This window comes from Hypomesus nipponensis, chromosome 23 (genome assembly GCF_054491055.1).
Source record: "Hypomesus nipponensis isolate SF chromosome 23, ASM5449105v1, whole genome shotgun sequence".
Taxonomy (NCBI): domain Eukaryota; kingdom Metazoa; phylum Chordata; class Actinopteri; order Osmeriformes; family Osmeridae; genus Hypomesus; species Hypomesus nipponensis.
This window is the reverse complement of record NC_140383.1, coordinates 12,960,505-12,972,034: the sequence shown is the minus strand read 5'-3', so window position 1 is coordinate 12,972,034 and position 11,530 is coordinate 12,960,505. Positions and strand designations below refer to the sequence as shown.

The window sequence follows — 11,530 nt, the reverse complement described above, 5'->3', positions numbered from 1 at the left end:
ATATTTTACAGACTAATGTGCAGTGAACAGCACCCCCCTGGTGACACCTCTATGTTTACGGAGCTTATCAGGGGCCCATCACGCTCAGAGTCTCCGAGGGCAGCAGCCTCTCTGATTGTTTATCAGGTGCCCATTGGTGAGATCCCCCGCCGGTGCATGCCCGCTGAATTATACCTATCACAGGATATTATGTTAGAAATTGGACAGATAAATGGCCCCTTTGAAAAGGAGGACTGCTGTGGAAGTTGGGCTGCATGTTTCTGATTAGGGAGTGTGGGGGTATGGGTTAGGGTGTGTGTGTGGAGTGGTGGTGGAAGGGGGGGGGTGAGGGGTAAAACGACTCCCCTGTGCCCTGCTGTTACCAAAGCAGTGCTCCTATTCCTGCTGCTGTTAGTTCTGCTTTCTGCTGACTCACAGTCACAAAGTAACGGGCTCTAATCCTCATGCCTGCACATACACAAACACACACACTCACAGAGAGAGACACACACAGACACACACATTCACAAACATGCACACCTACACAACACACACACACATGCACTCACACACAACACACACAGGCACACACCCTCATGACACATTAAGAAGACTCTTGGTGTGTTTCTTTGGTCTTCAGTTCATTCCATTCTTTCTTTTTTTGCTAGTAGACATTTATCTATTGAAACGCTTTACATAGCAAGTCAATTTGTGGAGCTTTAGAGAAAGGTACACAATCAAGGATAACTGAATGATAATGTCCTTGAAAAGGCCAGAAGGGCGACTGTGTTTATTGATGAAATGAATTAAGTGATTATAAGGGTTTATAGATGAAAGACCCTGAGCTCCCACCTCCATTCATACAGCAACACAGGAACAACCAAGAGAGATCTTTTCCAGACCTTCTGTAAGGAGCTGAGAATCCGTGTTCAGTAATAATGTTTTTGTGTTCACTGGAGTGTGTGCTATTTGCTTCATGATTGGTTGCATTGAAAATTTGAGTTTTAAGCCTTACCTCAAATTCTAATTTGCTTCTCAGAAGGCCCTACCAGTTTTATAGTGACCTACATGCACACCATCGCATGGCAAAATTCCCTCCAATTTAGAAAGTGTACACAAATGGACACAAGTGTACGAACACACACTGTAATTTGTTGTCTGAAGGTTTATAATTGTACGTAATTTAGACTGAAAAAGGCCTTTGTCCAAACATTTTTTGAAGAAAGACAGCACAAAGACATAATTCCGTGAACCAACCTTATCCAACCTGCCTCTCATACAAGCTGACATCCTCTTAGTCCTTTCCCTATTTCCTTCCTCTTTCTCACCTCCTTTCACTTACCTTTCTCATCCACTGATTTCTTCCTCTTCCTTAGTTTTTATCCCCTTGACCCCTCATCCTCCTATCCTCTAACCGGTGGTCTACAGGTGGTCCTGGTGGTAAATTAACACCCCTGTCCCTCCTGGTTTTTGCTTTGCTTTCAACAGTATTAGCATTTCTGAGTTTGTATCATTTAGTTTTTTGTTGTCCATCGTGTAATGATTGCTTGAAAGAATATAATACATTTGACCACAAGTTGTGGTGTTTGATGGTAATATTTGCTTTGGTTGCATGTTTTTAATGTTTTGTGATTATTAGAGCATTTTGCAAACCAAATTTGTCATTTTGGCGAGTGAGCTTTTGTTTTAGCTTGTGTGTTAACTGTTTTGAAAATGGGATGTCAGAGTGGACAAATGTGTTTAAGCGATCAAGAAAAACTGTAATCACCCAGACTGAAACCCCGGATCCCATCTCTGCAGCCTCAGTGAACCAGGCAATGATAGCAAGCAAAGCTTGGGTAAGGAGGGGAGGCACATGGGAATCAACAGAGCCTTCAGTCAAGAAGTCCTGTGTGGGAGATTACCAGAGGGGAGTGAGGGAGAAGGGCAGGAGGGGAGAAGGGGGCTGGAGCCCAACGGAACTCAGCAGGTCTCTAGTTCTGAACCTCATGTGGATCCAGCAGGATAAATGAAAAGCAAGGACAAGCCGGAGGGTTAACAAGAGCTCTACTCTAACATGAACATTTTGCGATGAATTTGTTTCTTGGGGTGGATTTCTGAAAACGTATTTTTGAGGTAGTCACATAAAGATTTATGAATGTATTTACTGTGTTATCAAAACTATATGTTGAAAGTCTTCCCCTTAGACACGACTATCTTCTCGAGAAAGTGTGAATATATATAGTATATTTCTGTTTTGACTTCTCCTGAGCACAGATGGCCATACTGTGTCTAGGGAGAGTGGGTTGAACGATCCTGAAGGATTACATACACAGTGTGGCTGTCTCTCTCTCCAGTTCCTAAAAAGATCTAAATGAATGAATAAATAAATCAACAAACAACTCTAGATTTCTTTCTGATTTATTTGTATGAAAATAAGAGATATAACAATTACAGGAACTTAAGGAATGCTTTAAAACTGCACTGAAGGGTGATTATGTTTCTGCAGAGTGTACAGTCTCTATTACATATCATGTGTATTCTACTTAGCCTCAGAATGTTGAGAGAAATCAATAAAATCCTCATCTATTTTCTCTCAGCTTGATTGAACTGACGGAATAAGGAATATCCCTGACCAGAACATTTTGGAACACAGAGGACCATGAACACCTATTCAGTAGTGATGGGAGTCCCACAGTAAGGGCTGTGCTTTGAAAGAGATGTAGTGGCTTGGTCATGTGGTCAGCAATATGTATTTAACAATTTAAACCATAAAGCACCAAGTAGTGAAGCTTAACACAGTTTCCACACGCTCTGGTGAAAGCATCAAGATTCTCTATTGATTACACACAATATTCTTGGCAGATGGATGTGTATGTGTTCACTGGCAGGCAGGACAGTGTGCTTGTGTGTCATCCTTGATTGTCATAAAATGACCCTCATGCTACCTATTTTTCTTCAAAGTATGGTAAGTGCAGACCACTGTGTACCTAAAAGCAGGTGGGTGTTATGAGTAATCGTCTTAGTAATGAATGAGTTACTGCATAAAAGGCTTCTGTATGTTTGTGAGTGTTTGTGTGTGTAAGTGTGTTAGTGTGTCAGTGTATGTGTGTTTGTGTGTCTGTAAGTGTGTGTGTGAGAGGTAGGTGTTCCTCTTATAATGCCAAAGTGTTTATGACTAATCCTAGTGGGTGAAGCCACAGGAGTGCAAGTTAAGACACGCTCCAGCGTTCTACAACATCCCTCTTCAGAGATGCGTGTAGCTCAGTTGTAGAGCATTTGACTGCAAACCAAGAGGTCGCAAGTTTAAATCCCTCATGGCTGTATGTTGCTTTGGATGAAAGCATCTGCTAAATATAACCCTAACTCTAATTAAATTAATATTGACCAATTCTGTAACATTCTAGATGATCCCTTTTCAGAGAACACAACAAATGCTCCAATGTTCTAAAATCCTTTTTAGAGAATTTGAGAAGACTCTTGTCTGGAGAACAGTGTTAACAGCCATCTCTCTTTCATCACAACGTCTTGCTAATACCTGACACCTCATCCATGATTCAGCTGCAGTCAGATCTACTGAGGAACTTCTAAAACCACCTCTCCTTTTCTCCTGACCTCTGTCTGATCCTTCTGAGATCCTTTCATCTTCTAAGAGTGCCATGTATCCATGAGATGTGCTCAGTCCTGGTCCTGGTCTGGATCTTGATCCTGGCTGGGTGGTGTCTGCTTGTGGTTCTAGTGGTAGGGTTGTGCTGTATTGTTCTCCCCTGTAGAGGAGAGGTCTAGGCTGTGTGACCCCATCTTACAAACCATGCTTGGAGATGGAGAGTGGGTCGATGGGTAAAAATTCAGAATCAGTATTCCTGACTGTCTCTGAACGAACACACATTGACCAACTCCGACCCTTTAAGTCCTTCGGGGTCTTATCCGTCTTATCGGCCTTATTGGTCTTATCGTCCCACCTTCAGAAAATCCTGGGAGGTAGTCCAGTAGCAGTGTACTGCAGGCTCTGAAGACGTCAGTATGCTTACATGGGGGAGGTGGGTCACACAGTGGTTTCAATCTTCTCTATTATCTCCACCGTGGACTTGGAGGGCGACAGCAGTGAGCATTCATCCTGCTCCCACAGGCTGCCAGGGCTGGAGTTCCCATCTGTACTCAGCTCGTCATCCTCCTCACCCTCGGACTCCTCCTCGCACGACTCTAAGAAGTGCAGACCCAGGGCGTTGATACCAGAGTCCTCTGAGCTCGATGGGGAGGAGCAGTGGTTCATCTGGGGGCCCTTCAGCCTGTCCAGGGGACTGCTGGGCTTAGGATCTCTCAGCGGCAGCTTGGCTGGCGCTGCTGGCTGGCAGGGGGGAGGAGGCAGGAGGGCAGGGGCCGCCAGGGGTGCGGGGGTTGGAGCAGGAGGGGCTGGGAGAGGTGTCGGGGGCTCCGGTATAGGGGGTAGAGGCCTCTGCACGTAACACATTTTGCCGTTGATGCGCTTCACAATGTAGTCGTCCACAAAGAGGTCAGCGATGATGCAATACTTGGGAGACTCTAGAAGGGGCGGGGACTGGAAGCAGGGGGCGATCTTCAGGAAGCGCTCGGCCAACAAGACAGACAAGTCGATGGTGCTGGCAAACTCTGTCTCTGCCAAGGGCACCGGCGTGCTGGGCAGCTGGCACACACTGGTCATGGGTTGATACACGTATTTACCTGCAGGAGAGAGAAGGAAGAGAGGAGGAAGAGAAGAGAAAAAGAGGAAAAGGAGAGGAGGAGAGGAAGAGAGGGGGAGAATATGTAATATGATTTGTAGCTGTATGTCCAGACACATCCTAAGAATCTGACACTTTTAAACCTTGCAGTTACGGAAAATGTACACTCATCCCTGTAGCCCATCAGAGTTGAAAATACCACCAAGCCATGGTTTAGCAAGCATGAGGATCTGGATGATACACAAAGCATGCCGTAAAAAAAGAATTTTCATGCATATTTAATTTCCCTGAACTTTTCATCCAAGCATCTTAAGCATTCATGCCTTTATATCTTTCACATAAAAAAGTCCTCATCAACATTTCTAATAAAGTTACCCTTCCCAGTCTCTGGCATCCAACACAACTTTAAGTCCCATAAACAGTTTGCCTTCAGGAACTGCTTTCAAGGCTTTTTACAGTCTGCAACCTGAGATTTGCAGAGCTCAGACTTTTCCTTCTCAGAAGAGTGTTTAACAGACGGACTCTCTCCAGGGACAAGAAGTGGAGCAGATGACAGGCGTGCGCATCACTTCCTGTCTTTGACATTGTGTGTCCTCTTGCATACTCTTCTAGGGGGGCAAACACTCCATCACTGTCTGTTCCTGGTTGACGGCAGCAGCAACACTGGTCTCCCAGGGCTTCCATTATTGGCTACAGTTTGTCATTGGCTATGTCATTGGGTTTGTGTGTAGTGAAGTTTCTTTGTATGGTTTGTCTCAGTACAATAGGAATGCAGATAATCTTTGTAGACGACTGCCTGCTGAGTGCAAATATTTCCTTTTAAGACATTGGTAGCGTCTAATCTCCCTTTTTTAATTTGACTGAAAAGAGACTGCGGTTTGTAAATGCATTATTGTCAACTGACTGGACACAAAAGCACTTAACTTCACAGTACCATACTCCATTAGGCACAGCAGTAAACTGACAACGCTTCTGTCATGCCTGGCTGAGAGATTTAGACAAACAGGCCTACAGACAAACAGACAGACAGACAGACAGACCAGCTGGTAGACAGACACAGACAGATATGTAGACACAGACAGCCATACAGACAGACGGACATACAGGCAGACAGACATACAGGCAGACAGCCATACAGACAGATGGACATACAGGCAGGCAGGCAGGCAGACAGACAGACAGACAGACAGACAGACAGACAGACAGACAGACAGACAGACTGACATACAGGCAAGACATACATACATACATACATACATACATACATACATACATACATACATACATACATACATACATACATACATACATACATACATACATACAGACAGACAGACAGACATACAGACATACAGACATACAGACAGACATACAGACTGACATACAGACAAACAGGCAGGGACCGACTGTCTATTCTGAAACAGCAGCATTTCTGTGACAGAACACGATCTGCTCCTGACATTGGTTGTATCGTTATACATACGCCCTGCTGGACTCTCATTACACTGTGCACTATGGCAGCGATAAACACAACACAAACCAAAACGCAGAATAGCCAGAGAAATTTATAATTGACATTTTCCCTCCAACACATTCCCCTCCTCCCTCTCTACCAGAGGCAAAAGCACACAGAGAGAAATCTCATTGCAGACACAGTGAATGACAGCCAGCGCTCCTGTGTTTCCTGCTGTGCTGGTTTTATAGTGTTGGTATTCTTGTGTGCCCGTCTGATGTGGGCTGGCGTGTGCCGAGATCCTAACCCATGACAACACACAGGGTTGGTGCGCGTGCCCAGGTTTCCTGCTCCCTAGCCCTGTCTTGGCAGACAGAGGGGGATGGATACCCGCAGGAGGAGAGACAGAGCAGCTAGTAGCTAGGGCTGGGAGATTTAGGTTCCCTGTCTCTCTGATATTCTGGTATACAGTATACTTCTCTTTCTCTTCCTCTCCAGTCTCCCCTGCCTGCTCTCCTGGCTCACCTGGGGCAGAGCAGCTGATGCCTGACTTTCTGGCTCTCAGGGCCACTTAGCACTCTCTAGCCCTCTGGATCTCTGACTCTGTCACTCTATGGCTTTGGCTGGAGCTGGGATTGGGTTAACACAGGAGCCATTCTGTGAATTATGCAACAGCCTGCCTGTCATCCTCTCGTTATCATCCTATTTTCTCTCTCCATCTCTCTTTCTCATGTTCTTTCTCTTTTTTCATCATATCCTATCTCTCTTTCTATTAATTTATCTTTCTCCTGCTCCCGTTCTCTCTCTCATATGCATCCCCCGCCTCCTCTCTTCTCCCCTCCCTTTCCCTTTCCCTTTCCCTCCTCTCCTCTCCCCACCCTTCTCTCTACTCTTTTCCTTTACCCTATCCCCTCCCCTCCTCTTCTCTATACCCCTCTCCTGCTGCTGTCCCACTGGTGAGATCCAGAGGTAAATACTGAAGGACAAATGTCCAAAGGTGCCAATGCTCTGATACAGTCTGGGTATATATATACAGTCTGGGTGTATATTTAGTAGCTTAAGGGTAACGTTAAAAAAACAAGAAGAACTGCTAATATCTGTGCATACATAGCAGACAGATATATAAGTATCCTCGTGCTTGTTTTAAGAGAGAACAACTATATTCCACATCTAATTCTACTGATTCCAGAGCGCTGGCACAGATTAAGCAAAAAATGCACATTTTACAAATGACAGCCCCATTACCTCAGCACATTCTTCCTGTTTTCCACAATGAGGGAGTTACACCCGGCTGGGCGGATGTGTGCTTTCCAACTTCCGTAGTTCATTGTAGTTAAATCTGTCCAACAAAAAGCCTGATCACTCTGTCAGAGCTGGGAGAACACAGAGAGCTTTTGCATCTGGACCAGCAGGCTCCTTCCCAGGAAACAACCAGTCTACATCTTCCTGTTTCAGATTCCCAGAAGAAGTTATTACTGGCCATTCAGCAGATCTGAGATCAGATCTAAGCCAAGTTCTATAGGTGGGAGGACATTACACTGCCCGACAACTGCTGATACTTAATATCCCATTGATGAAGATTTGGTTGCTTTAAAAAGATACACACAGAATGCTCAGTACATAGGACATTTGCATAAAGTCTGTGGCAAGTTTAGGAGTCATTTAGCAGAATGTGGAAGTGGCTCAAGTACTAGCTAAACCAAAATAAAGTTTTAAAGGACTTAAATACTACATGACTGCTCTAATGAACAACACTAAAATAGTCTAAATGTATTCCTGGCATGTTTCCAGTGTGTTTAATGATCAGCTCCTAATGTTTTGGTTCTCTTGCATGGCCAATCAATCCCAAACCAGACGGGCTCTCCCCTAAGGCTCAGCTGAGAATCCATTGACTCCTGGAAACTGAGAGCAGCATACTGTAGTGGTGTTAGACTGTGGTCCATTTGGAACCAGAGAATGCGGTTTGATTAGCTCAAATATCAATAATACAATATAAACATCAATAGATATACATTATATTTAGCGTTTAATCAATGATCGATGATTGCCATTGGTTTTATTGTCATCTTATTAAAAATGATCATGTTCATCGTGATCATCACTCAAATCATTGTTATAATCACCATCATTATCATCATCATCATCATCATCCGGATAACCTTCGGATCTTTCCAAGCACTTCAGAGCCTAAGTGAATTGAGCTGAGCCAAGTAAATAACTGTTTGTCTTTAACACCAAAGACATGCCACCTGGGAAGGCAAGTATAGATCCAGCTAAAAGTCACCCCAATCAGACAAAGCAATCGCATGTTTACCTGAACCCTGATAACAATGACTGTTACATTCCAGCGTAAGAGAGTGTAAGAGAGTTTTGCAAAGGGCCACTTCAGGCAGGATCACACATTAGATGCATCACTGCAGAGATACCTTGGTATTACAACACAGACAAGTACAAAATAGTATTTTTTATGAACAATGTCACTAAGAGCTTCATAGAACAACCATGAGGACCTACCTAAAACCCTCAGAGAAGACAAGGAAAAACTCCCCAATAAAGAGATTTTTAAAATCTGTCCCTGACAACAGGGACAACATAATCCCTCCTTATTGGTGTAATTGCTGTGCTGTCACCTTGACTGGTAGGCAGGTGGGACTGCTGTTGTAATCAGTTAGTCAAGTATGTTGTTCCATCCTGGTGGGCTTCTCTGAAGCTGTGGTGTGTGAGAGCCCTCATTAGACACAATGTTCTGACTGACTTTTAACAGAGGAAATGAATGCTGATGCAAGAGTCTGGCTGTCACCCGAGGGGAGGGCTCTCTCTGCTCAAATTTGATTGAATTTTTATCTCTTCCTCTTTCTTACAGGATCATGTGATGGCATTTCCACAAACCCATCAGTGTGTTGATAAACAGCTCCTGGTTTGTTCTAAATAGAAGCAAATAACCTGTAAGTGAGTTCTTTGAAATGAAGTGTTTTAGCTTACATTATTCTGGTGAGTACATATGTTATACAGCAAAACCAACTGTGTGTTGAGTCACCTGAGTCTAACATCTAATTCAGGAATGTGAAGCTACAGACTGCTTAACAGCCTTGTAATTTATACAGCAGTTAAAGTTGGGACTTTTAACTATGGCACTATTATCTACAATCCCAGACCCTCATAAGAGTGAAGGAACAATATATGGAAACCCCTCTGAAAAGCTTTTGGTGAAAGCAAACATGGTGAATATGAGTCTAACATGAAAATGATTTCTCTTCTGGCATATCATTTTTCATGCGTTCTCCTGTTTTTGTGGGATATTTCACTGGGACACTTCCAATCACCAAGATGTTATTGACAGCTGCATTTGAAATCCAAAGATTACATTGTCCCAGATTGTTATGTGACTTCTACAGTACGTCAGTGCTAGAGACTCTAATAATGTACTGCTAGATACACATTGCCTGTATGCTACATTCAGGTTTTCTAAGCCTTTGGAAAAGACAGAAGCTTGTCATTCAGCATTAAACCTGTCAGGTTGGATTAGGGATGGTTGTGATATCATCACAGACACTGGTTAGGTGTAAGACCCAGGCAGGGCAATATGGACTTGACAGCACAGAGGAGGTTTGTGAGCTGTGTGTCTGAGAATGGAAAAACTACGGTTGGACATTTCTCACAGGGTGACAGTGACGGTTAACTGTATGCAACCACCTTGGATCAAGTGGTAGAATGCATATATTTCTGTGGAATGCACTCTTTATAATGTTGCAGAACCTTGATAAGAAGGCTTCAGCATATTCCATTAAAGTAGGCAGCCACTAGATGATTGGGAACATTACCTGTCAACTGTGACAGTACATTAATTTGCCTCTGTATGGTATTTTGTTGGTTGTGAATGATTTTATCAAGCGCTGCTTTATTACAATATGCTATATCTTTCAGATGCAGAACCAAATGGAACAGTATGCTTCGGTTGGAAAAAAGAGAAGAGATTAATGAAGCAAAAGCTAAAATATATGTAATTGCAGGTTCTAGCCACAAATAACATTTCCACTCAGCTACTACAGTAGCAAGTGTTGGCCGCATTCCACAACATCATTTCATTCAGTGACAAGCAATAACATTAACAAGCAGAGACTATAAAGAAAAACATTCAATAAACCACTTCCCGCTCCCTGCTTCGCCTGACTGTTTTATAATGGCCCATTTCTGCCATTGTGAGGCAGGTGAATGCTGTTCATTTACGACTGCGCTATGACGAGGTCTTGATATTAGCTTTGTGATTATTTGGTAACAGACTGTAACTTACAGTGACACCAGCCCAAGTGACAGCACCAGTGTAGTTTGAAGCACTTCCCATGACTGTGTGTGGCGCAAATTGACAGTCCATCGCAAGGCAAAAAGTCGGGTCTCCCTGCGCAGCTCTTCGCCAGAGCTTGCGCTTCGTCCAATTTATCGTTCTTCGGACACTTCTGTGCTCCCGAGACAGACATGCCAGCATTCCAATCGTGACCGAGGCGCACAACCGTGCTCTATAAACTATCTCATAACCGTAAGCAAATATGACCGTTCGAGTAGGCGGTTCAATAAACCATTTGAAAAAAAACAACAAACGTCAAAAAGACGTGGTCATAGGCTATTTCGGTGTCTGAGATTAAATGTAGCCTAAATAAATCGTCAGACTAGGCTACAAAACAATAACGGCCTAAATACCCGAATGAACAAACGAAACAGTTTGCATATTCCAAGCGACCCACACTTTCTCTTGCTCCAGAGGTCTATCCAGTAGGCTATCCATCCACCAAGTGGAGAAAAGGTCCGCGTTTGCGCGCAACCGACGCCACCTTCCAGCGCACCCTCTCTCCTCCCTTACCCCTCACCAACTTCGACACCACATGGGGGTTATGGTAATAGCATAGGCCGAATTCGCATAACGTTTTAAAGTCATAAAACCGTATAGCTACAAATAATATAAATATTACTTATTACGACATGAGGTTATTTTAGTTCAGACACATATGGTGCCAGATACGATGAATCTCAAATTAATACAAAAGGAATGCCTCCTCAATAAAAACCGTATTTTTTTGCCCACAATTCCAATTCGTCAATTCCATATTTTTCTGCCGGCGCTAATAGCCATATAGTCTAGTCTAGCAAGAAAGTCTACTACATGGAAAAAATCAACACTGGTGTCTATAGATAGAATATGAGAAACCATGAGAGAAAGCCACAAGGTGGCAATGTTCATGTGGTCTGTCCAACATTCCCTGCATGGTTGAAGCAACTGGAGAGTGCATCAAGGTACATTGATGCAGATAATGGAGTATAAAGCATAGCCTTAATGGTTATCCACAGACTCTAAATAAACAAGTATGGATGCATTCTTTTGCTAAAATACAAATTATTTTCAGTTATTGTCAGTCACCTTTTAAAA

At 43.5% G+C, this 11,530-nt stretch overlaps 1 protein-coding gene across 1 annotated transcript; it reads right to left on the bottom strand.

Moving 5' to 3' along the window:
- Positions 1-2,376: 2,376 nt before the first annotated feature.
- On the bottom strand, positions 2,377-10,927 carry LOC146234300 (UPF0524 protein C3orf70 homolog B). The gene is made up of 2 exons (XM_084689224.1): positions 10,403-10,927; positions 2,377-4,659 (listed from the first exon to the last, which is right to left on the bottom strand). The coding sequence occupies exons 1-2, from the start codon at positions 10,584-10,586 to the stop codon at positions 4,004-4,006; spliced, it is 840 nt and encodes a 279-aa protein (XP_084545350.1). The 5' UTR covers positions 10,587-10,927; the 3' UTR covers positions 2,377-4,003.
- Positions 10,928-11,530: the final 603 nt, after the last annotated feature.